The 26,351-nt window shown below is 39.2% G+C and overlaps 2 protein-coding genes across 2 annotated transcripts in view; both read left to right on the top strand.

Annotated features, from left to right (window-relative positions):
• The window catches only part of LOC139731919 (short transient receptor potential channel 1-like), a 33,395-nt gene extending 22,648 nt beyond the window's left edge, over window positions 1-10,747 (top strand). Inside the window, exons 11-18 of the mRNA XM_071642795.1 lie at window positions 2,251-2,482; window positions 3,167-3,306; window positions 4,088-4,290; window positions 5,044-5,245; window positions 6,420-6,587; window positions 7,373-7,414; window positions 7,669-7,790; window positions 8,403-10,747. Of these exons, the coding sequence (XP_071498896.1) occupies window positions 2,251-2,482; window positions 3,167-3,306; window positions 4,088-4,290; window positions 5,044-5,245; window positions 6,420-6,587; window positions 7,373-7,414; window positions 7,669-7,790; window positions 8,403-8,799 (1,506 nt within the window). The 3' untranslated portion in view covers window positions 8,800-10,747. The remainder of the gene's footprint in view (window positions 1-2,250; window positions 2,483-3,166; window positions 3,307-4,087; window positions 4,291-5,043; window positions 5,246-6,419; window positions 6,588-7,372; window positions 7,415-7,668; window positions 7,791-8,402) is intronic.
• Window positions 10,748-17,060: 6,313 nt separating this feature from the next.
• LOC139731918 (short transient receptor potential channel 4-like) overlaps window positions 17,061-26,351 on the top strand; it is a 33,710-nt gene continuing 24,419 nt past the window's right edge. Inside the window, exon 1 of the mRNA XM_071642794.1 lies at window positions 17,061-17,131. The gene's annotated coding sequence lies outside the window, so the exon portion shown is untranslated. The remainder of the gene's footprint in view (window positions 17,132-26,351) is intronic.

Below are 26,351 nucleotides of genomic sequence, written 5' to 3'. Positions count from 1 at the left end.
CAACTTATTATTTCTTGCCATTGTACTTTACCGACCATTTCGAATATTGATGAATGCTACTTATGAAATGAATAAAAAAAAAGTAGGAATCAAATTACCTTAGGCATACATAGTTCTTCTCTTGAATATCATTTGATTCTAGAAACATCATGTTTATCATGTGATTTGTCGTACATAAATTACGTCATCTCCATAAAGTTCAGGGTGTGTGAATGACAAGGCTAATTCAACGTGTCGCCAAGTGGTGCGACGGTGTGTATCATTTCTTGTACATTGCCCCCATTTTGCTTACTTGTTTCTCCACAGACCTACCAGTATATATTTCGTGTTGACATTGTGCGTACTTTATCTTCCAGAAATGCCCCATTGTGCTGACATATTTCTCAGCAGTCCTACCAGGATTTCGTGTTGACATTATGCGTAATTCTTTTTCCAGAAAAAGAAAAAACGGAGCCGGACTTACTTAAGCTCAAGATTTATTTGCGAATTTTCCAAGCGCTTTATTTGATTTCTAGGTAGATCCCTCTCTCAGCTCGTCTCACCCGATACACAATGTATGATGTTGACCTTTCTTGACAAGTGCAATTACAATCAGCAAAATGAATTGCTTCGCTGGAATTGACTTTGTACCATATGCGACGACTTACAATTAATATTATGTACGTGTAATTGTGTGTTTGTATATTTGAGTGTGCGCATGTGTGTGTTCAGGAGGGGGGGTGGTTGTGAAATATGCAACCATTAAAAGGTGTACAATTTTTACTTTGCCCGCTACTCAACTTTTCACAATGTGGTATCCGCAAATTAGCATAGTTTGCGAATGAACATAAATAAGAATATTTCATGGAAACTATTCGCCACGTGTGGATTAAAAATCTTGTTTACCTTTGGGAACAGTGATATAAAGAATGTTCAAAATATCGCATTTGATGCATGTAATGTGGTGGGTCTGTTGTATCACCAAACATCCCACCATAAAATTTTCGCAGTAAAGCCTATAATATGGAGATATCAGTATTTTCTCATTAAACCACAACTGTAGACGATTTAGTCTGGCAACATTTGTTATTATAACTATTGTTCACCAAAAACAAAACAAAACAAACCAAAAAAACGATAAGAAAGACAGCTACATACGGGCTTGATATAATTATGTGAAAAAGATTCCTGCTATTGTTGGATGCAAAACCTTGGGTTTTTATCAGCCATATATTCATCCACTTTCTTTGTATTGCTTAAAAAACAAACAAACAAGCATTCATAGTCGAGTATCGCAATGTCTTCACCACGCAAGATGTAGAAATGGGCTAAAGATGATTAATCTGTCCTTGAATGTAACAAAACTGTGTGACATCAGCTTCTTGAAACTGCATTTCACGTAACCCAGAATAGACACAATTTGAAAGAAAAATATATATATTGTTTACCAATCAGTAATCCATAATCATATCCAGCTGCGTAAACGTTTACCAGTCGAATGCAGCCAGTTCCCGGTTCAAATGCATGGCAAAATGTTGTCATGACCTGATTACCTACCAGCGATAAGGGTAATAAATGATAGCTATCAGCGGGAGTACCAGTAAGGCCCAGCCGAAGAAATAAAATAAGAAGAAGTACTGCATGTGGTTGTTTATAGACACAAAGCTATAAATCGCTATTTAAGACAACTGCAGGACGTGCAATATTACTGTTTGGTCCCAAAGTATACAAAATCGATCTGGATGAAAAACATGCAGGTAGGGATTATTGGTGTCATATTTGTTTGATGCCGTTTTGTGGTCACACCACATAAAATATATGACAAATATCATAATGGAGACGCAGGGAATACGTGAGATTGACAAAAAGGGACCTAGTTATAACCAAAATATAGTCACCATGTCCTTGCTGTTTCTAGAGGCGATAATAGCTTCCGTATATACCGGGCATCACTCCTGTGTCATCTATCGGTGCTTACATTATATTTCTATTTGCCTTACTATAAGAGGTATGTACAACAATCATTTTGTGTTAAAAATCAGGAGATTAGACGGAGTAGAATGAATGGGAACTTTAAGCTATATTCATACATTCATGTGATATAATTATGCATTTGGATATATGCATTTGCATTTGGATATTAAAACGAAGAGATGTTAAAGAGAGATAATTATATGTGATACGATTACAAAGAGAGAGAAAAAATGTGTTTGCATTGCTTCACGTGTCCATGCATGAATATTATATTTTGTTAACCCTCAGCTGCAAGAGGTGAGGAATGCATCGTCATCGACGCTGAGCCTCTCCCGCCGCGACCTCAGCCTCGAGCAGGTGCGCGAGTTCCTGCAGAACGAGACGGTGCCCGAGCTCCACGCCTACATTGATGAGGTGGTACGCAACGCCACGCTCCAGATACAGGCCGACCGCAACGCTAATCTGACGCAGATTGTCGAGCAGCTCGTGCGCGAGACGTGTAACAAGACCGGCGCTGACGTCATAGCAGGTAAGGAAGATCACGTGACTTATTTCACTCTTGTTCCCATTTCTGCTATGATTTTTTCCCCTCCCTTTCCCTGTTTAATATATATTTCAGTATTACCCCTCCTTTTTAGTTTTCTACAGGAAGAGGAAGGATACTTGAATTTCGATTTGACTGCCTTTCCGGAAAGCTTGAAGTTGACCGAAATACTCAGGGCAAATCTAATTCAAGATCAGCTGTGAAGCTGTGCTTCATAAGAAATCCTAATATCATGGAAAGTAATTTAACCCTCATTGAGATGTATGCGTCTTTATTACAACCACCGTTTCTCGTGCACTGAACGCTCCATTTTTTGTACTCAAGTTTTCATGTTTTAAAGTTTCGGAGACTTTGAATGTTTCCCTATTCGCAAAAATACTCCACTCATTTTCCTCTTAGATATTCTATTCCTATCAAAATCCATTTTAACTATAACGAAATATTTCCAAGAATAAAGAAACACACAGTTCCATAATAATACTAACCCCGTAGTATGGCCTACAAGTAAGCTTAACCATTATCAGGCCTTTCTTCGTCAGGATAAAGTTGCATAAAGACTACGCCTTTTGGAATTATGTAGCAATTACTGAAACATCTCACCGGAAAATTCGTTTCTAATCTGCTCTTTCATGCACTCATACACTCAATCGTTTGTTACCATGACAACAGCGACAACGACCGTTGCCCCCGATGACCCGCTCGGGGTCGACCAGCGGGTCGGTCTCTCCGGAACCCACCCGTCCATTCTTGCCGACGCGCTGTTCGCCGTCGCGACCGTCATCGCCTTTCTGCGCCTGCTCAGTCTCACGGTAAAAATATTATTAAATGAATAAATGAATGAATGACTGAATAAACAAATAAATGAATAAATGAATGAATGACTGAATAAACAAATAAATAACTAAATGAATAAATGAAATAAACAATTAAGAGATTAAGTAAATGAATAAGTAAATAAATAAATAGATAAATAAATAAATAAATAAATGAATGAATAAATACATAAATATCAGATTATACATGTAGACACACTGTCACGTGCCTGACCGTCAGAAGCTCGCTATTTCTACAGTCCAATACAACACAGTGATACTTTGAGATATTATGCATGATTATCTTATCACATGATTATTTAACATGGTCTATTCTCGGCAACCAGAAAGCTTGCAACAACCTTGTACTGTGTAAATACAGCAACAACTAATGCATACAAACTTGATTTCAAATACATTTTACGATAATGTCTCCGATTCTTTTTTTTTTCGAAACAAAGACACACACGCATTACATAGTTCAAAACACACTGGTCAAGCTGATTGACAACACACAGTTGGTAATCGCACGAAACTGGATCTCTGTGTTGTCTGAGTGACAACATAATGATTATATCAAGTACCTAACAAAGACGTTTTCACGAAAAGAGATCCAAGATCTGTTGATCGTCAGGATTTTTCTGGGCAATCTAATTACACACCGCGCTGATGTTCTCGAGAGAAATGGGGATTTCAGTTCACTAAGTCTATAGGCTGAACCATCTAGAATATTGATGAAGATACAATCCCCCCCCCCCCCCCCCCCCAACTGTTCCAGGTGTCCTCCCAGCTCGTTGGACCGCTGCAGATCTCGCTAGGCGGCATGCTCTTCGACATCGGCAAGTTCATCCTCGTCTTCATCATCGTCTGGTTCGCCTTCGCCCTCGGTCTCAACCAGATCTACCAGACGTACGAGTCGTACGAGTACAACCAGTGCGTGGATAGCGGAGAAGCGGACTGCCCGTACGGGGCCTTCATGAGGTGAGCGGGGAGCGCGGCTCATTGGACACTGTTCAGCCAGCCGCCTCACACTATGAATTCGGTCGCACGACTAAGGGACTTTGGATCTGAAATAAACAAAAGTGCTTATCTTGAAGCTACTGTGATTTATTTCGGATCCAAAGTCTGTCAGTCGTGCTACTGAAAGTCGTATAGTGTGCGGCGGGCTTTACTCAGATTCGTGACATCCAGGCTTGTGAGGACATGGAATGATCTATCCCAAATGGGTTTGAAAAGATCCTTTAGAGAGAGGTTATGAATGCCGATACGATTTTGATTCCAGGACTTGTTACCCGGGACTGGTGAGCAGGTGCTATGACAACAACATTAGTATAGTCACAAAATTACATCAAAAGCCAGCTGTTTTGAATGTATGTGCCGTACTTGGATTCCAGGATTCCATACGGAAACACAGATAGTGAATTACAGTACACAGTAGGCAACATTACTGTAACTGGAGCGAAGTTCAACAGAAAAATAACATAAAATAAGTAAGATAAATAAAATAATGTGAAGTCAAATGAGGTGGTGTGAACAGGAGTAATGGATTAATAAGCGCAATGTAGTGCAGTGGAGTGAAGTGCAGTGATATGAAATTATGTGAAGTAAATTACGGCGAGGCGAGGTATTGTCAAGCAAAGTGAAAAAGCAGAATGCCCTGAGTACAAAGGTCTTGTAATAGCCGATAATCTCCAGCGTAATTGTTTCTCCCCCACCTCTTCCTCCCTCCCCCAGCGTCGGACTGTCCATGATGTCCCTCTTCTGGTCACTCTTCGGACTTGAATCTCTGTCCATCATCCAGCTGTCCAGCGGCATTGAACACTACTTCACCGAGGCCGTGGGCACCTTCCTCTTCGCCCTCTACCTCATGTTCGCCGTGGTCGTCATGCTCAACGCCCTTATCGCTATGATGAGCAACACGTACACGAGGGTCGAGGTGATTACGGCTTTGCGTTCATTCATCTTCGCTTACAGCATCGTTATCAATAGCATCTAAATTCATTCGATGTAATACTTGGTATCACTGATTGCAGCCCGAGGTTGACTTCCAATTGATTTCACATTTTATGCACACAGTATAATAATTGCTAAGATAACACGATACACCTATGAACATAATTTTGTTATACTAACAAAAACTAAAAAAGATACTAGTCAATATTGAATCGATTTACCATCTTGTCGATTCAGCTTTGCAATGTAGAGTGGAAAAGATACAGAGAATATTGGAATATTGCCGAATAATAGTTTTTGATGAATAAAATATATGAAAATTACAGAATAAGAGGGCTCAAAATTTGGTAAAATAATCGACAGAGCAAAGTGCATAAGTGAGATGTGATGGAGTAATGAACGATAGTATGAGCACACACAAAGATGTAATAATATTTTGTGTTAAATATACTAGAAAAGTAAGGGTAACTTATAGCAAAAATAACCGAACACCACGTCGTCTTCACAACCATGAATGTTACCTGCGCCTGTGTATGAGCAGCACCCCGAAGAATATCTGGGTAGTATCGCTGCGCTGTAAATTTATGTCGCTGTAAGCTGTGCTAGTGAGAGTATACTATGAGAGATAGGGATTTTGACAACAACATGATAATCGTGATGTTAAAACAAATGCAGGGAATGTTGACATTGATGATAATAATACTAGCTTAGTGTACATAGACTGTACTCTGAAGGGTTCATCATCGTGTTTGTGGAATAGGAGAGTAGAGATGAGTTAAGTTGAGTTGTAGTATAATTATTTCATTTTGAAAAGCAGAATGATAAAGAGCGATATATTTGCCAATAAAATAGAATTGTGCTTCTGAAGTTGGCAACAATCAGTAATGAACACGGTATGTTTCCTCATGTAAGGCTGACCCTGATAAGATACTGTTACTTTATTAAAGACATGCAATTTTACTCTGTTACAGAACAAAGCAGGCCAATACTGCGCGCAAACAATTCATGCGATACTAAAGTTTCGTTCATATTACAAACTCGTGCACTCTTTTGTTCTTTAGTTTCAGTACTCACTTTCATATTTCCAAGATATATTGCGACTTGCGAATGCACATGATCTGATGATATAAAGTTGCTTTGTCATATAATATTTCCAGGAAAACTCTGACACGGAATGGAAGTATGCGCGTGCGCAGATGTGGGTGAGCTTCTTGCAGCCAGGAGGAACGACGCCCCCACCGTTCAACATCTTCCCCACCATCCGGGACCTGATCGATCTCTGTAGAATGTGTGGAAGCAAATGCTGCAGAAAAGGCAGCGAAGGTGTAAGTCTCACAATTCTCTTGTTAACATGTAGTTGGCTGATGTGTAATGGCATCTTTGGAAAATAGGGAATGGGGTGGTGACGGGGTCTACTGGATGTGCACTGCGATTTCGACAACGAGTAGCTCGGGAGTTCGAGCCCTACCCACAGCACTTGTGTTCTTAAGCAGGGCACTAAATACAGGCAATGCTCTCCTCTTCCAGCGCAGAAATGGAAAAGTGATAGGATAGCTGAGTCGTAACCAATTGTTAAAATTGTAAGCACTATTATTATCATCTTAATTATTATCATTATTATTATTACCATCATTATCACCATCATTTTATTTCAGTTATTGTCATCATCATTATGGTCAACACAATCAGTACTAAAAGATTGCAAGTAAGATCAAGGTGACACTCATCAAGATAGACTTTCACATTTTGTTAAAAATATTTTTCATGCCGTAGTCCAGCACTTACATACAATCTCCACAATTTCTATTTATATAACTCTATTGATTGCCTGCCTACCAGGAAAAAAAAAATGGATTCAATATCTTTAAACGAGCTACGAGAATCAAACAAAAATCCACACTCTCTATAATGCTGTAGCTCGTCTTTTTGATCCAAATATTTCGTGTAAATGTAAATTTTGACCTTAGTCTCTCTCTGTTCACTTGCATTAACGAAGCAGAGATTGTGAAGTCGGATAGTAGTAACTATAATATTACTATGATAATAGTTATTGTACTTCAGCCTCACAATAAGATATCATCTCATTTCCTCCGTTTCATTCCTCACACAGGACGGCCACAAAAAGCGTGATCAGTGGGAAGAAGATTACGTCGTAAGTAGACATTTCACTCTTGCTGATCATTGCAGTATGCGCTTTTGATTTGGCAGAAATGTCAAAAGCCTGTTAGTTGCAATAATCATAATAGCTGAATCTTTCAGAAGGTATATATATGAGTTTCCTGTTCCTCCTCCAAAGTGTCGGGTGCTTGCACACAGCTTATTGCATTGTCTCATCGAAATAGTTATGATAACTATTATTCTATAATGATACACTCATCTACTTTAAATGTGTCCATCTCCCCGCAGTCGACCATGAAACAGTTGGTTGAAAGATACATCCTTGACCAGACGACCTTGGGGGCAGACTCCGATGCCAACGTCACTAGATCGGACATCATGGCCATACGAAACGACATCGCTGTCTTCAGGTAAGTCGTCACCACCACTTCGATGTTGCATTGAATGCACTCCGCCTTCGTGATCGACTTTCTGTTTAGTTCGCTTTTCACTTAACCGATAGATCGCTTCTGAAATCTTACTGTAAATATTTGCATCTACTTTACTTAAGCTATGAAATAACATAATTATTTCAAGTAAGGAATTTCTCCTGTTGTCGAAACGCTTGTTTCACATTGTTTGTTCTCTTTCTTTGTCAACTTTGACAGGAAAACCTTGGCGCAATAAATCAAATTTTCTATTCGATTAAAACGAAAATCAGAATGAATAGAACATGGCTCAGCGGGAAGGTTCTCTAGCGTACCAGACAACAAACATTGAAATAGGATTATCATTAATTAAAAAAATGGAACTATAATTAGAGTAAGAAGCAGGTAAACACACAACCTAGTTCAGTATCGAGTTGTCGGGCTGAATGTTCGCTGGATGTCATGATAAAGATATCACGGCGAATTACGTTAGACCCTCGACCCCATTCCGTTATGCCATCATGATTTCACTCTTGACCTCGTTGCCAAACATCGTGTCGAGCTTTTTTTATAAAGCTTATTGTGGTCGATCTGGTTCTCTTTCAATCGCCTCAGATACGAAACATTCAAGTCGCTCAAGGCATCCGAAGTGTCCTTCACCAACCTGAAGGGCACGCTGGGAAATATCCAGACACAGCTGGACAAAGTCGACGTTATGAACACAAAGACCTCTGAACTGGACCAGCACGTGCGCGACGTGCGACGTCGAACCACGGAGATCCACGGCACCGTAGACGGCATCATGGATAACCTGACCTCCACCCTGACGCGGGCGCGCCAGAGCCGGGCCAGCCGCGGCGGCGCGGGGCACCGTCAGAAGTCAGGCCGCGGCGGATTACGAGTGACCGACCCAGTCCCTGAAGAAGGCTCCGGAGCTGACAAGAAAGAAAGTTCGGAACATGACGAGGCGACGACGGGAGAGGGCGCGAGTGGCAGCGGCGACCATTCGTGACTTTGAGCTGCCATTGAAGTCCGTCACGATTCTCTGCTGTTTGCAGATGTCTGTTATCCACAGTTGACATTACACATTCACTTGCCATCGGTGAAGTGTCAAACTGGATGTAATGCTTGGAACCATACTCTGAATGATGCATGAAGAGCTGACGTCACGTCCAGTTGTCCAATGGTGTAGCAGAGACTGAATCAAGTGCCTAATTTGCAGCGGAGCCATTTTGGGCCCGTGTTGCAGTCCAAACCGAACTTTTCTACGATATGCTAGTCAATGCTGGACCGACAGACGTGCTCTGAACACATTCACAGGATGAAGTCAATTATAACAGCTTTGAAAGAATTGTACTTTCTTGTAGGGTTGACTCGTTCAATCGACGAGCTTCTAAGACTAGTTGATCTTGCAGGGATGTTCATTTGTTTCTTCTTTCTTCATTTCTACTTATAATCTTCTGTACGGTTTTTATTCTAAAGACACTAATGGGAAATAAGGCCGGATGTAATAAAAGAAAATTTAATCCTTACCTATGGGCTATGAACTGTTTCGTAACTGCACTGATTCGTTGAGAAAAGAGTACTTTTACAATAAAATTTCAAATGGCAGAATGGCCTTTCCTTCCTTCACGCTTCCCCCAACTGGGAGCTTGTCGGATTATGGCCTCGATGGCTCTTGATACTGAAAGCTAGCAGAAAACAGATGAGTTGGTGGAGACGAATATCCCTTTATATATTTTTGTACAATTTGTATAGATCTGGTTACTAGATATTGCAAAGAGCATTATTATGGGGAGTTTACAAGTAAGCTGCAGCGGTGTCTGTGCAGGAAATGTATAGCAGAGATGTATCTAGCGTAAGAAAGGTAATCATTGTAAAATAGATTCGTCCGGAAGATCGGTACTTGTTGTTTGTATTCTTTGTCTATTTAAATGAATTGTATCTTTTCACCTATACATTTCATTTTTTTTTCGCATCGACCAACGATATTGTCGAGTAAATCTCCAGTGATACTGAACTATAATCGAAAGTCTATCGCAGACGTAAAATCACGGTCTTAGCTGAGTCAGATTCTATTCTTCTGGCCTACATTCTTATATTTTTAGAAATAATCTAACAGTAGTTAAAGTTGGTTACTGGTGCTAGTTGTTGGAGGGGGTGATATTTAATCTGTAACACAAACTACCATGTACTATAATGTTTGATGTCTACTGAATATGTCCAACTTGATGAGCATTTTACTCTGATTTTTGCTCTGTTTTGAATTGCTTTTGCACGATGCTTAAGTGGAAAACTTGACTTTTTGTGCTTTATGGAACATTATTATCATTGTGTTGAGTAAACAAAGATTGGATAACTGGTGGCAAAGTAAGCACCAATGCTTTGCTCTGAACTATGTAGGCTCTTGCCATTGTTTTTCAGATGACACCATGCTTGATAATGAAGGATCTTACCCCCTCCCTCTACATCTGTCTTATCCCTCCATCCTATCATCCGTTCTCTCCTCTTCCCATCATCATCACTCCTTCTTTTTCTTCTCCTCTGTGTGCTGCTCATACCCCTGTTTCTATCTCTCCCTCCTTTTTCCTTTCCTTCCCCTCTTCTTTTCCATCCATCCTCCTCCTTCTCTCCTTTTTGCTTTACTCTTCTTCCTCCTCTTCCCCCTCCTGCTCTCCTTCATCCACTTCCTCTTCTTCCTCCCCATCTGCTTCGATCTTCCATCTTTTGATGATTCAAAGCATACTATATAAATCTCCTTTATTTTTTCCAACATTTACAATAATATAATGATACAGTTAAAAAAGATGAAATACAACATAATTCACACGTATTACACGAATGGATGACATAGGTCATCATAACAAAGTGGTAACATGTCAGACTTTAAAAAAAGTCATCCTCCTCCCTCTCTCTCCCCTTGTTTTTCCTCCCCTCCTCTTCCTCCCCCTCTCCTCCTTCTCCTCCTCCTCCTCCACACCCTCCACATCCTCCTCCTCCACCTCCTCCTCCTCCACCTCCTCCTCCTCCACACCCTCCTCCTCCTCCTCCTCCTTCTCCTCCTTCTCCTCCTCCTCCTCCTCCTCCTCCACCTCCTCCACCTCCTCCTCCTCCTCCTCCTTCTCCTCCTCCTCCTCCACCTCCTCCTCCTCCACACCCTCCTCCTCCTCCTCTTCCTCCTCTTCCTCCTCCTCCTCCACCTCCTTCTCCCCCTCCTCCCTCTAACGTACGTGATACATTGTATTACTTCCTGAAACGATAAATCTTGACAATGGTACCACGTCCCTGGCCCTTATATCCTCACGCTTTCGAACAGATTAATTTCTTGCCGAATAAGATGCTCCTTTATTCGAATTTATTGCAGACAGAAGACTAATCTATCAAGATCTCATACGGTGAATATGAGTCCAAAATACTTACCTCCGCCATTATCTGAGTTTGCTGCTTACACATCTGCGCACATAATCTTACGTCGCTATCGCATCTGACTTGACTTCATTTGCTTTTGATTTCCATTGCATCGTATTTCAACTGAAAGCAAAGATTAATCACAAATATGTAATGTAATAACTCAGGATCGACGTAATAGATGGATGGATGGACGTTATTAAGACTTTAATTGACGCCATGTGCCTTGTATAGTAATGAAATCATTCTTACACTAATCATGTTGACTACCTGCGTTGAAGGGCTAGAAATTTTAATAGTCATGACTTTTAGGCTTTACTTGGAGTAAGGGAACACGTATTTTTAATGGTATTTTGGTGAGCATTGTATGTAATATAGTTGTGTGTCATTTGTGTATAGTGTTATACGTAGTTAATGCTCCGCTCAAGTATATGGTATTGAACCACTTGCGGGTGGGAAGGGGTCGGGGGGTAGGGGACAAACTTCATTTATAGGGTCTGTCGAGATCAATGTGTGAGACCTACACAGCTTCTCCGAGTAGAATGACTGACATGACAGGTGGCGCTATTTATGCACTGTCCACACCAGGGTTGCTCTGTGTAAGTGTAGTGCATGCCTGGGAGGCACTAACCTGCACTCACTTTTCACTCTCCTGAAAATAACGCTCAATCGTCCGTTATTTGTTGTAAGATTGGATTCACCTAATTTTCAGAATCATCCACTGTCAAATTCTTGTTCTATGCACATTCATCTTGTCATTGTTTATACTAGATTACATCCACAACTTTGTTTATCGATGGTTTTGAATTCGCCGCATTCAATCGATCAACTATTCTGCCTTGTTGATGTACCCTCCCCATGTTGATATGAGACATGTTATTTTTTGTAATCGTTTCCCTTTTGACATTTTGCTGTAACGTATCTGCATACTGCATCTTTGCATCGATTATTTTTACTGCTTGCATTATGACGTCAAAGTGTAATGATTATGTTGAGTAGTTTATCTTTGTAGGTAAATATCCTGCACTACTATTTTAAAAGGCTTTTTGGTTTTGAATTCGCCGCATTCAATCGATCAACTATTCTGCCTTGTTGATGTACCCTCCCCATGTTGATATGAGACATGTTATTTTTTTGTAATCGTTTCCCTTTTGATATTTTGCTGTAACGTATCTGCATACTGCATCTTTGCATCGATTATTTTTACTGCTTGCATTATGACGTCAAAGTGTAATGATTATGTTGAGTAGTTTATCTTTGTAGGTAAATATCCTGCACTACTATTTTAAAAGGCTTTTTTAGAGGGAAATGAGTTATAGGAACCCTACCGCAGACTTGAATCAACTATTATCATGACAGCATGTTCAATACATTTTCATCACATCATTTATATTCGCTTCACACTTTAGAAGTCACTGATGAAAGCAGTATTGTGTGTGGAGGTCGAAGACGCATCATGCAGAAAACTTCATTTTACACGACATTGTTTGCGCTTCATTGATTCCTTGTCATTCATGTTCTTATGTTCACCGTGGATTTATGAAGTTTGTTTGATCAGAAGGGAAAATGTGAGCAGTGATTCGCCTGTCCTGTCCTTTATGTTGACATTATATGACTGGGTTGTGCTTTTTATTTATTCTGTGGAAGGTGTCATAGCAGATCGTTAGTAATTGCAAAATTTTTTATCAATTTAATTTTTTTTTTCGGTACATGGAAATGGATTTGTTTTATAATGCTCTCCAGAAGTTTCGTCATGTAAGAATACCACAAAGGGGACGTATATGTATTGCAGATATCAACGATTTATATTAAACTGGTGATAAAACTTAGAAGATAGATATACCTGTAGTCCTTTTGCTTTCGTATCGCCTCACAATACAAGAAGCCTCTCAAACTTGGAATTCTTTAGAAGATACGTGGTAATGTGATCCCTTTTCAATATTTATCAGCGCGGCATATCACAACTGAAAAAAAGGTGGCATTTCTTGAATCTCGTATACCAAATTTCTTGCAATGTTTATTGGGCAACTTCTCCCAAAATATGAACGAGTTTCTTGACGTCGTTTGGATAAAAGTAGATCAGTCAAGTCCACGGTGGCCAAGTTGTATAGGCCCGCTCCCATTGAAACGCACGAACGCGTCGGTAGCATCCCCCCATAAAAAAAAAAAAAGAGGGGGGAGGGGGGATATCTGCTCTAACTACAAGATTCGCCCGTAACGGTCATTGCGTTGTAATATCCAGCCTTGATATTGTTTAAAAAAGAGATAAGAAACAGCAACAACGTTACTGGTCCCGTGACAATTACTACACATGCTAGTACAAACGTGTTTTTTTTTATGTGTGTGTGTAATAGAATAATTTGAGGTTGTCCTTGTAATTCTAAGCAGCTTGGGTGATCCTTTTCAAAATTCAGGCTTCATTCAGCACGGGGCCACTTAGGTTGGATCCTAAGATAATAACTTATCAAACATGTCAATGCGTATAAACTCGTCATGGTATTCTTAATACATGTAGATATAAAGTTGTGTATTAGGTTTGATTATTACAGTGCCCAAATCGGAACTGTCATTACAAACAACCAGGAAAAAGCACATGGAACTTGTAGGTTTAACATCTGATTTCAGAATTTGGATCAGGGTAAAGAAATATTGTGTTTTGTTCAACAGATCCTGGAATTGAAATCACTCAGAAGAAAACCCAGACACTGATCGATATAAATATTATATTATAAATATTATTATACGTATATATTTTTACATACAAACTCACGCACACGCAAACACACACACACACACACACACACACATATATATATATATATATATATATATATATATATATATATATGTGTGTATATATATATATGTATATACATATATATGTATATATATATATATATATATATATATACTCCTAGATGGGTCATTTGGAAGACATTTCCATTTGTTTTATATGCAAATTTTAAAATACATGTTCAATGGCAATTTACGCAATGGAGACACGAAAATTGTCTCCTTAATGACCAGTTGTCTCCCTAATGAAGACACTTCCCCCCAATATGTCTCCCTAAGGTGCCAACTAGGGATATATATATATATATATATATATATATATATATACATATATATATATATATATATATATATATATATATATATATATATATATATATATATAATATAAACTAATTCTGGATCCAGCTGTAAGGAGACATTGTACAGGTAAACAATGTCAGCTGTAAAGCATTCGACTGAATGGGATATAATATACGGTAGTTGAAAACATTGAGACACAAATAATTGTCTCCCCAACACTGCTTGCTATAAGGTCGTGTATCTCCAGGTAATATTAAAGCAATCAATGTCTCCCAAAGCTGGATCTTCACAGAGACTCCAACTCTCCCGTTTTCGACGGGAGATCACCCGCCGAAAACCCATTTTTGCAAAATCTCCCGTTCTCCCGCTTATGATTTAATTTCTAACGCCCTGGCTCTGTGTCTCCCGTTGGAAAGGATTTCTTACTTATTGCTATTGTATGTTGAAAAAAATAAACCTTAGCTATAGCACTAGAGATCATCTAGAACCTGGGAATTTCGCGCTTCGCACACATCAACTTGGAATCTCCCGTTTGCTAGGGGTTTCAGGCGGGAGAATCTCTGTCTCTGTCTCTGTCTTCATAATTGATGATAAGGTCTTATTTATCCAGGGTAGCCTCTTCAGTCTTGCCACTGCTCTACCCAGAGGGCCCTGCCATTACCATCACCCTAGCGTTGCCACGTACCCATTTATACACAATTTGGTTGAGAGGGACATGGTGGGTAAAAACCATCTTGTCCAAGGACGTAAGTATTGGGCGGGAATTGAACTCGGGTCCTCCGATTGGGAGTCGCGAGTCTTATGCCACACATTAATGATACACACATAGAACGACACATATAGAAAAATGGAGGCACATCCGACAAGACATGAATATTTGACGTGTGTGTGACCATTGGTGTGGCCATGGTGTGATATTGTGCATGAATGTTGCTCAAGAACATGCCAAGTGTAGGGTTCAACAAAAAAAAAAGGAATTTAAACAACACAAGGCCAACAACAGCAGAAACAGCACGAACGAGAAAAAGAATAAAAAACAACAATATCCACCCTTCTCTTTGACAGGTTTGTGCGACACAACTATGTTTAGATTTATTTCGATAGCATCACCTAAAAAGTGATCAAAATGGCAGAAAAAAAAACCCCGTAAATAATATAATGCCTATTGAAAGCAAAAGAATATTAATCAGAGGGTTGAAATTTGAGGTGTATTTTTATTCTTCAATTTGTCTCCCTCTAGAGGAAGTCAAATTGAGAAACTTCACACCTCAATATAATGCATATTGATATATGAATATATATATATATATATATATATATATATATATATATATATATATATATGTATGTATATATATATCTTTTTCCACCATAACACCATGTATGGTGCACTGAGGGAGGAAATTGACTTCCTCTTGCTCACATCTAGCCTTTAATGTGCTAAACTGTAATGCAACATAATCGTCAGAGCGCAGAAAGAACGGCCTTTAGCTTGACTGCAGCAATTATCAGGGGCCGCGGAACATTGGGGGAGGGGACTGCATCCCCCAGCAACGCTTTTTTTGGGGGGGGGGGGAAGGGAGGGAGGTCTGACCCCCCCCCCCCCCCCAAAAAAAAAAAAAAAAAATAATAATAATAAAAAAAAATGGACCAAAATCACACACCCATAACTTATCGAATATTCCATTCTTACATTCAGTCCAGGATGGGGGTTTGACCTCTAACCTCCCGGTCTCAGCCCCGAACCCAACCCTGAGAAACATTTCCGCGGCCCCTGATTACAACATGTCAACCAAGCAATATACCAATTAATGATTCCAGTAATGCATGACCGACAGTACATGCAGTGATCAATTTACTGGACTAATTGCTCATTGATTACTCTGATGCATTAGCTATACTACGAGAACTGCGCAGTGGCACAAGTGGGTGGCGTCTACTCGACTTTGTTGGCTTTTAATGCGAATTGCAGTAGTGAGCGTGCTGTTGCCATATGTTGGATAATCCATAAAACCTGCCTAACTTTTCTTCAAAGCTGCAAAGCCATCTCGCAGTGCATTTCGCCTAGGCAGTTGGGAAAAATTGACCAGAAATACGATACAATCGTCACTGCTAACAGAAAAAAAAAGCAAGCAAAATCACCATCACCAACAACTGGAAAAGAATGGGTTCTAATATTTACGTCTTGGATTACTTCTGCAATTACATTTACTTATTGTACCCCCAGTGCAACTAACACCATACTACGTGAACATCCATTGCTGTCAATAATTTATGCATAATTCTTTTGCCAATAACACATGCTATCACTCCTTCCAATCAACATGCTGTTGGGACCATCTGGTCATATGACTACTAAATTTGATTTCTTTCCAAACATTTCACCTGGCGATGAACCGGTTTGTACAGCAACCTTGTCCATTAAGACCGCTTTATTTACATTTCTTCCTCGTCACACACATTCGCACCTATGGGGGGATATGATATCATTTCGAGAATCGAGGGAAGATCTAATTACATGCAGAAATGTGCGTGTTGCTCTGGCAAATAGAACGGTACTGTTCATGGAAGAAGCGCCGGAAAACGTGTAAAGCTCCGCCCACTTTTGCCGACGTAGCCCCCTTGATCAATCATGCGCACACTTTGCCGTGTGATACGTCACTCTGAGAGCATATGCAGGCAGAAAAATAATACCATAATACGAACAATGAACACACCTGAGCACCCGAGCGAGAGCGAACGTGAATTTCACGGCGCGGCGTTCGTCTAAATGCTGTTTCTTCGAGCTTTGGCACGGAAGGCTATTTTGGGTGCTGGCATTTCTACCAGGACAAAAGGAGGTAAGTCTACCAAATATCTTTGACGATCATATTTTCTTCACGGTCTTGATTCTGTTTCATCCAGACATCCGTATTTCCGTGGGCTCAAAACAACCATTCTGGGTTGGGTTTCCTCCTACGAAGATAATGTGCACACTTTAAAGGCAATTACAGTCGTGTGGCCGTAGCTTGAGTGCCGCTTGCCATTTCTTTTCCCCCAAGTATTGCGGCTGTTACTTTCCACTTAATGACATTTTGCAAACGATTTTATAATGATGCTTCAATCCGTTGTTTTATAATGCTACTCAGTTTTACTCATATATTATCCCCCAGAACAGTATTATACGTAATGTGTAGTATAAGCGACATTCAGTAAGTGAATAGGCACTATCTTGCTATCTAATTAAGCAGTAAAATTTTCATTAGTGAGGTAAGAAATTGCTCTTCGACAGACATGTATGTGTGTGTGCGTGTGGGTGCTTGTTTGTTTGTTTGTTTGTGCTTGTTTGTTTGGGGGATATGCGTTAACGTAAACATTACGTTTGGCTTACTAACTATTACGAGATTGAGAAAATGACGGCTCATGCAACAAATCTTATCCTATTCCAAATAATGAATTTGAAAATAACTTATTAGCTGATATAATATGATGTGAAAAGAGGAACTCCTTTTAAAGAGCTGGAAAGAGGAAATACAAATTGTAACGCGGGAGAATGCAGTAATGTAAATGTTGCTGCGACTTGGGCAAGTAAGAAATAATGATTTGATGTATGCTTTTTTCGATATGAAAACGATTCAGGAAGGCAGGAGCAAATTGCTTGGTACAATATCCCACATTACGCAAGAGAGTATACCTTAATCAACAGACCGAGTGTGTTGCCTTTAGCGAGAGGTATTACTTGCTGTACCCGCTGCTTTCCCCGGCCGCTTCGAAAATAAACGCCGCCAAAACGATTGACATGTGCTAAGGGTGTAGTCGCAAGTACGTGTAATTCTGGGGATGGATCCATCTATTAAACTCTGAGGGAAAATCCTGTCCTAAAATTAACCCGATACACCCCTTGCCAGCAGTATATATATACCCAAACTGCAGGCAAGCAGAATGTTTCAGTTTGATATAGGCTTTCGCTTTTGACAGTCCATTTCAAGTATCTTAAACTTTACATAATGCTTTAGGTGGACAATTTATTGTAATATACTACGCTGAGATGTATCGGGGAGAGAAATCGGTTGCACTTGAGGTAGAAGTGGTTGAAGGGTTAAACATGGAAAAAGAAAAGATAGAAAGAGTGATACATTAACATAGAGAATACGAATAGTAGCGACGGATATAAATGGGTAGGTATGCTGAGATAGACAGATCGGTATATGAACAGACATATTGGTGTGTGGGTAAATAGATTTATGTAGCAGTGTAGGTAAACTGGTAGATGTTCATAAAAGTGTTTGCGTGTGAGTGTTTATGTAAATGTGAGTATATGCAGAGAGTACAACTGACATAGAAAGAAATAATAAAGAGGCAGAAATTTAAATGCACACTAATATGACATGAGTAGTCACTTTTTTGACCGTTAAAGGGATGGTATAGTAATGGTTGAGGTGGGGATTCAGCTTTTAACTTTTTCAAGATATATAGAAACCACTTAATGAAATGTTAATGAGCACAAAATTCTGAGAGGAATTCAAAGCTTATTTGATGGAAATTTGTTTTAAAATGGCTGAGATATCCAAAAACAAAGTAAAACAAAACGATCCTAATACAATGTGGGTCCCATCTTTTATCAGGATCGCTTTGTTTTTGACATCTCAGCCACTTCAAAACCAATTTTCATCAAATAAACTTTGAATTCCTCTTAGAACTATAACAATGCTCTTTCATTTTTCATAAGAGGTTTCTCCATATCTCTTAAAATCCCCATCAGAAATAGTTGGAAACCTAAAGCCCCATCCCAACCGAAACTATGCTTATACCCTTTAAAAGATTGTTATTCAGAATACCCAAATTCTGATAAAATGACGAATCCGGAGGTGGCCTGTACGTCCTACCAGGAATTACTAATTCTTTTCATATCGTTATTCTTATAATGTTTACAATTAATGATGAAATAATTGGAAGCGTGGAAGCAATCCGACCAGACGTTGATTTTGTCCGCTTCAGAATTTCTGTATGCCATGTTTTGCAATGTACATTACATAGCATGTAGTTTTATGAATACAATGGGGCACATGTAGAACAATAACATAATATGTTATTGTCATGTTATGTCATATTATGACACGTCAACATTAATGCTGTTGCTATCACATACTTGGCAAAGTGCAGTCAATTTGCACACATACACATTCCTGATTCTGTGATTTTCCTCCGGTTTAGAATGCATTTCTGGCAGTAGCCACGACCTGACGCGATAATTGGCACGGCAAAGGTGCCTCCAGTACCAGCATATAGATCACTTGTATACATGTATATTATAATATACTTTTCACCCCTTTTTAGAGGGGTGATTACTCTGTGACACGGGGTCAAACAAAGCAGGCCATTACATAGCAGCCTAGAGAGCGGCGCTGTGGGCGACTGTAGATCGTGTGCCTTGTTAGTCCCCTCGACATGGCATGGTGCGCGTGGACATTTCAGCGTTCATCTCAAATTCATAGAATAACTGCCGCAGCACTACTAGTATACTTAAAGATGTTGACGCATGGCAAGACAGACGGTCTTTTATGTCACTTAAGTAACCTCATAATATATTCTTTTCTTTTCTCCTCTTCCTCCTTCTTCTTTTTAGACATCGGCTTCTTCTTGTTTCTTCCCTGTGATAAAATTGAACAATATTAGCGCTGTTCAGAAAATGTGGCAAACACCTTTTATTTCGAAAAAAAAATCTACAACGAAACATTCACTTACCAGTCTTTTGATTTGCCTTAGATGAGCCTGTTTTGGCGGAATGAAAATTTCTTTTCTTTTTTTTTCTCGATCAAATAGTCACTTAAGAGGCAATAACAACAACTAAATGCCAAGAGGCCAACGACCACTGGACCGATCCACGACGACTTTATAAATCCCCTCAAAATGTCAAGGCAATGCGGCTGGTGGCAGTGACTCGAACCATAGACCTCCAGATTAAATAGTGCCTTGACTTTTAATCAGGGGTCAACACATTGCAAGCTGTTCTACAGACACTTCGATGAGTTTCAGGGTCCAATTGTTTGTTCGTTTTTTCATGCAATCTGTCACTCCCACGCTTTTGAAAGCATAACATCGCGTCCCAGCTCTGTGCACCTTCCCCTCGACTCAGCATAGCGTGCATGTTTTTGTGACATTAATGTGACTAACGAAAGACATGGCGAGGGAACATACAAGTTATGTTGAGTCAAGGGGAAGGTGCATTCCAATGTCTTTGTTAAACATATCAGTACTTTAGCAATGATTGTCAAAACCAGAATCTTGGTTTGGAAGGTTTTGTTTTGTGGGCGTATCCAAGTAATCTGAAGAAAAATAGAAGAAAAATTAGAACAAAATATATATATGAATTGTTTCTAGATATTCGTTTCACCGCAAAAGTGATGTTGAGGGTATCATGAATCAACACAAATCAACATGCATTTGTATGTCATAAAGCCTATAAAAAAACAAGCAAGCAAACACACACACACACACACACACACACACACACACACACACACACACACACACACACACACACACACAGAAAACAGAACTCACTTTATCATGTACCGCCAGTATGCATTTTGTCATCAACCAAGCCTTTAACTATTCAAACTAATGACCCGTATAATATCGAAAACCTACCCGCTCTTTCCTCTCAAGCGAATCTAATAGCTCAAATGACATAATGATATTCCTGCCGTTGTTCTGACTGTATATTACGGATATGTAGTGATAGGTCAATAATTCTTAATACAGGAGCCCAATGAAGAAGTGGCTAATATACCCACTTCTCATACACACTACAATCGCAAGACACAGTATCCGACACGATCTCTGGAAAAAAACAAACAAACCCACAACAACCAGAAAGATGCCAATTTGTATGATGCACTTTACCAAATTGGTGTATCAACAAGCGGTTTTTCATCGTGTTTATTCGAGTGACTACGTGTGTGCTGAAGAGCTGGCTCTCATTGCTTTCAATTTCAATATTCAATATCAATTTATTTTCGCATTTGTCAATGAAATTGCATGACATGTAAAACCATGAAATGATTCTTGTTATTCAGCTTAGATGTACAACTAATATTATCAACATAGACCAGAGCGATCAATATATCAAAGTTGAAATTCAAGTAAAAAAAAAAAATGTTGGAGGAAAACGATGGAATCAACTTTAAAGGTATTAGCCCACATTTGTAAACCTGCAGCAATTGGTCTCATAGTTAGCATGGAGTTTGGGTATGATTGCAGTAACACCTGTGCAAAATTTCGTTCCAATTAGTCAATTACTTTCATAAAAATAAATGAAAATACACCGTATGCATGCGTATAACGCTCGCTAGCTCGGGTCCACGTACGTACTACATCATGCATGCGATACATGTGTAAGTTACATGTACGTAGCTAGCCCGCGTTCGTAATTCGATTTTGGGTCGGGTTGACCCGGTTTGAAAATTGATTTTAAAACGATTTCTTTTATAGAATGGTATTGACAAAGAGCAACAGGTGAGGTATGTTACTGTTATAACTTGTACTTGAAGTCATATTGGACCTATTTTATGCAGTTTTGATTTTCGTTGGTTTGCAAATGTGGGCTAATACCTTTAAAGCAAGCTTGTTAAGCGATGGTCCTTATAATGGCATGGTTATAGTTATTGGACCATACCCATAAGACTGCACACAGTGCATCACTAGTCAAGCAAGAGACTTTCGTCTTTCCATCAAAAAGACAAGAAAAGAAAGGAAGAATAAACTTGGAGAGAAAATGTTGTATGTCATTGAGATATACATACATACATACATACATACATATATATATATATATATATACATATATATATATATATATATATGTATATATATATATTATGTATTATATATATACATACATATATATAAAGTGGGTCAGATCATGCAGCTTCCAGATTGTGTATGACGGTGTGGATGCGAACAATGCTTATTACGAACCTATTTTCCAGCTGATATTATGAAAACACTTGGGAAATCGACAGCCATACCGTAGGTTTTACGGCTGGTTCATCTGTCATTGGGCTGGACACGGCCTGTTGGAGAGGCAAATTGCGTTTGTTTCACGCCCTGTTTTTTTCCCCGACACTGCTGCCATTTTCTCATTTGGCTTTTCGGCCAATAGTCCTCTCTCATATTGTGTCAATCACTGCATTCTTAGCCTTCTTCCAATGGCCTAGAATTCGGAGATTTTTTTAAATCTCTTTTCTCTCTGTTCTTTTGAATACTTGTAGTGTGTGTGTGTGTGTGCGCGCGTGAGGGAGGGAGGGAGAGAAAGAGATAGATAGATAGACAGAGACAGACAGACAGACAAACTGAAACCGATTGAGAACTTGTCAGAAAAACACAGCTGGGGCATCGAACCGCCAACTGTGGCCTACACCACCCGAGTCATAAGCCACTGGCCCGCGGCCAAGCTAATTTCTGCACGCTGATTAGGATACTCAGCAACCAGCACATACAGGCATATTCAGGCCTGTTTCACTAAGCTTTACAATCAATCCCAAGTTCAATTCGACTGATTTTTGGACTATTTTTTGGAGAAATCAGTCGTCAGAAGACAGAAAATATTTCACTCACTAAGTCATTATGGCGATAACAACTTGAGCCCCTCCTTTCCATGTTGTAGAATACATTTTCAATGTCTATTTAAATCCTTCCCAACAAGATTTGATCTGAATCTGTCCCAACTATGGATTTTAATTGTGTAGCTCAATATAGTTCCCATGGTAATGAAACAGGGCCATGGAGCTACTTAATTCTTGCAAATATCACACTTTCAATAAGCCAGTAGTCACGAATAATCATAACAGGCTTCACTACTCTATCTTGCATAGGTGAAGCTTGTAACCTGATCACAGAGCAAACATCTACAACCTTCAGTGCATTGCTATCCATGAAAATACCAATTCTAAATGTCAAGTTTGAAAACAAACAGAAGAGAGAGAATGAAAAAAAATATCATTTTCTTTCGCTTCTCTCTCCAGCTTGGTCTCTGCCACCTGCAATTTTGATATATTATTGCGTTTAAGCTCAAAGTCCGTTCAAACTATAGAATCTCATTGCTCAGTAATTCGTAGCAATGGGCAGCTTACCTATAAAGAGTCATCTAATGGATGAAGATTTTTACAGTGGAAAACAATTCCATGTTCACTATTGTCTTTAAAACAAAAAGAGAAATAAAACAGCCAGAACATAGTGTAACAAAACAGTATAGATTTCAGATATAAGTCAGACATAATCTATTCGGCAACGCTGTATAAGGATAGATAGTATAACGAAACATTTCAATACGGCTTCTAAATCACACATACACACACACCCACACACATACTGATTGTCATCCATTGATTTGAAACATTGGAATTATAAATGAAAATATATCAAAATACAGAGACCACAAGACGGAAGTACCATTTCAAATTCCTGAGATGTGAAATTCTTATCTATTGCTAAGGTTGTATTAGGCTACCCTTGATTTTGTTGCTATTAATGTGAATGAAAACTTTTACGTATGACAATCTCGCTTTCTACTTTGTGAGAAACTTTATATTGATAGCACTACGTGCAAAAGCAGATGGTATTGATTTTGATTTTCTTAAAGGGATGGTACAGTTTAGGTTGAGATGATGCTACAGGTTTCCAGCATTTTTTTAAATGATGAATTCTAGAGTTAATGTGAAACCTCTTATGAGATATCAAAGAACATGTAATTCTAAACAGAATTTCAAAGTTTATTTGCAATAAAAATTTTTTTGAAATGGCTGAGATATCAAAAACAAAGCAATCCGTATAATATTTGATGCCCACCTATTATTGGGATTGCTTTGTTTTACTTTGTTTCTGGATATCTCAGCCAGATTACAAAACCGAATTTCAGCAAACGAACTTTGAATTCCTCGAAGAATTGTATGCTCTTTAACATTTCATGAAGTGGTTTCTAAGTAAAATCATGCAGAGAGTTAAAGGCTGAATCCTCACCTCAACAGATTCAGTGTCCTGAGAAGACAAAGAAGACTCATCGCATTGATCACCAATAATATAAATCTTATTATTGTTTCCTGAGAACACATGAAAACATTGCTTGAGCTATCGATCCATGTCCTGGCTTAAAGAATTATAGGGAAAGCCTCCTTTCAAGAGAAGAGCTTGATTATCCTCCGATCAAATTAATGAGGGGGAAGGAAACAAAGCAAGAAAGGCCAGGGAAAGTCGATGATACCAGTGACGTCATTACATTGTGATACTCAACACCCTAAATCTCACGCATTCTGTTACAAACACAAAGCGATGAAGACAGCTCTCTACTTAAACCTGATAATGATCAGCTCATACTGCATGAAACACTGAACACGTTAAAAAATGCTCGCGAGCGCGAGTACACGTAATTATCAAACAGAGATTCATTATCTTAAGATAAAACATATATGATTTGAAAGAACCATAATTTCATAATACCATTTTCATTTCCATACCTAACGTCACTGCATTGAGTAAACCACCTATAGTTCGAACTGTTCCAGGTAATGGTCTACACCCAGTCTAGGCAAAGCTACAGACACTCGCTCTGTATTCTAATGGGACGCACAAAACTATTATCATCTGGCTATAGACATGTCTTAGACCAGAGAAAGCTGACATTGGGTGTGTTTATCCGTTCAACACTGTTCAACACGAGATTTTAATATATAGTTGTCCTTTAAATTAGAACCAAACAAACCAATGGGTAAACGTCAAAACGTTGTACAGTAGTTATGCATCAGAAACATCGGTCGAATTCTCGGGTGCGCGTGACGAGACCAACACCCACGAGTCATACAGCGCACGAGTCATAGAGCTCACGAGTCATACAGCCCATGAGTTATGCAGCTCACGAGTCATACAGCCCATTAGTTCGACACTAAAGCCCAAGGCCCACGAGACCGACACATTAAGCCCCGTGTTGTATCTGTCGAACTTGTGGGCTGTTTTTACCTAGTGTCGAGCTCATGGGCATTATTTGCCTGGTGTAGAACTCATAGGCTGTGTGACTCGTGGGTGTCGATTTAGTGGGATGACCCCGAATTCTCTTTGTTTCTATTTCAGTCCATATGATAAAGGCAACTGACAAATGATCCTGTATTGCACATTAGATCCTTGTAAATATACTCAGCTTATGGTTTTGCTGGTACTTTTATGCACGTACGTTGAAAGCCTATCTTTTCAGCACCTAATAGCCGTATGTCATAATGAATGCATCCGTAATAATCCAAGATTCTCCAGTTCGGAAAGGTCTGAGTAATGCTGTTTCGTCAGTTGGTTTTCATGTCGAAAGCTATCTTTGAAATTTCCAAACACGTCCCCGTGCGAGTATCTGCACTGTTTGAGTACAATTCCTGGAGATGTTAGAAGAGTTTGAATACAAAAACGTACAAACATCATTACTTTCAAAATTTCTAACGTAAGGTCATCATCAAATAGAGAAAAGGAAAATCTGTTCAATGATACCCACTCGTTACATAAAATAGATACATTTTTGAAATTGTTTGTGCAATTATCACACATATTTTAATTCTTTTTATCTGTTTGTCAGCAGCTTTAGTCTCAAATTTCTCAAATAAATTAGCATGGATTTATCTCTTTTTGCATTCAATCTCTTCTTATATTTACACATATCTAAACGGAAATCCTACATTCATCCACTCTTCGTATGGTAATTGAATCTCAAACTGTTAAATGGAAACGCTTTTGTCGGCATCAGCACCAAAATTCCTTGCGGGAATCAAATCATAAACCTCCTGCGCCACTTTCCAACGACGCGCTGAACCTCTCCTTCTCCATCTCTTCATGTACAAAGGACATCAACCTATTAAGATGATAGTCAACTGCTTTCCCTTTCGAGCGGATATGAAGGCATCCGGGTCCCATTTACTCGGTGTCAGAGGACCTTCAGAAAGCGGCCGAGGTTGGAGATTGACTCTACTTTACGGTAGCAATTATCTAAATCCAGAACGCTTTCGTGCATCTCAGTATAAAAGCACAGACTTATATGCTTTAGTTTTC

The sequence above is a fragment of the Diadema antillarum genome, unplaced genomic scaffold (assembly GCF_040938485.1).
Source record: "Diadema antillarum isolate AM-2024a unplaced genomic scaffold, OU_Dant_1.0 seq00000386_RagTag, whole genome shotgun sequence".
Taxonomy (NCBI): Eukaryota; Metazoa; Echinodermata; class Echinoidea; order Diadematoida; family Diadematidae; genus Diadema; species Diadema antillarum.
Note: the sequence above shows the minus strand (reverse complement) of the source record. Positions and strands in the feature narration are given on the sequence as shown.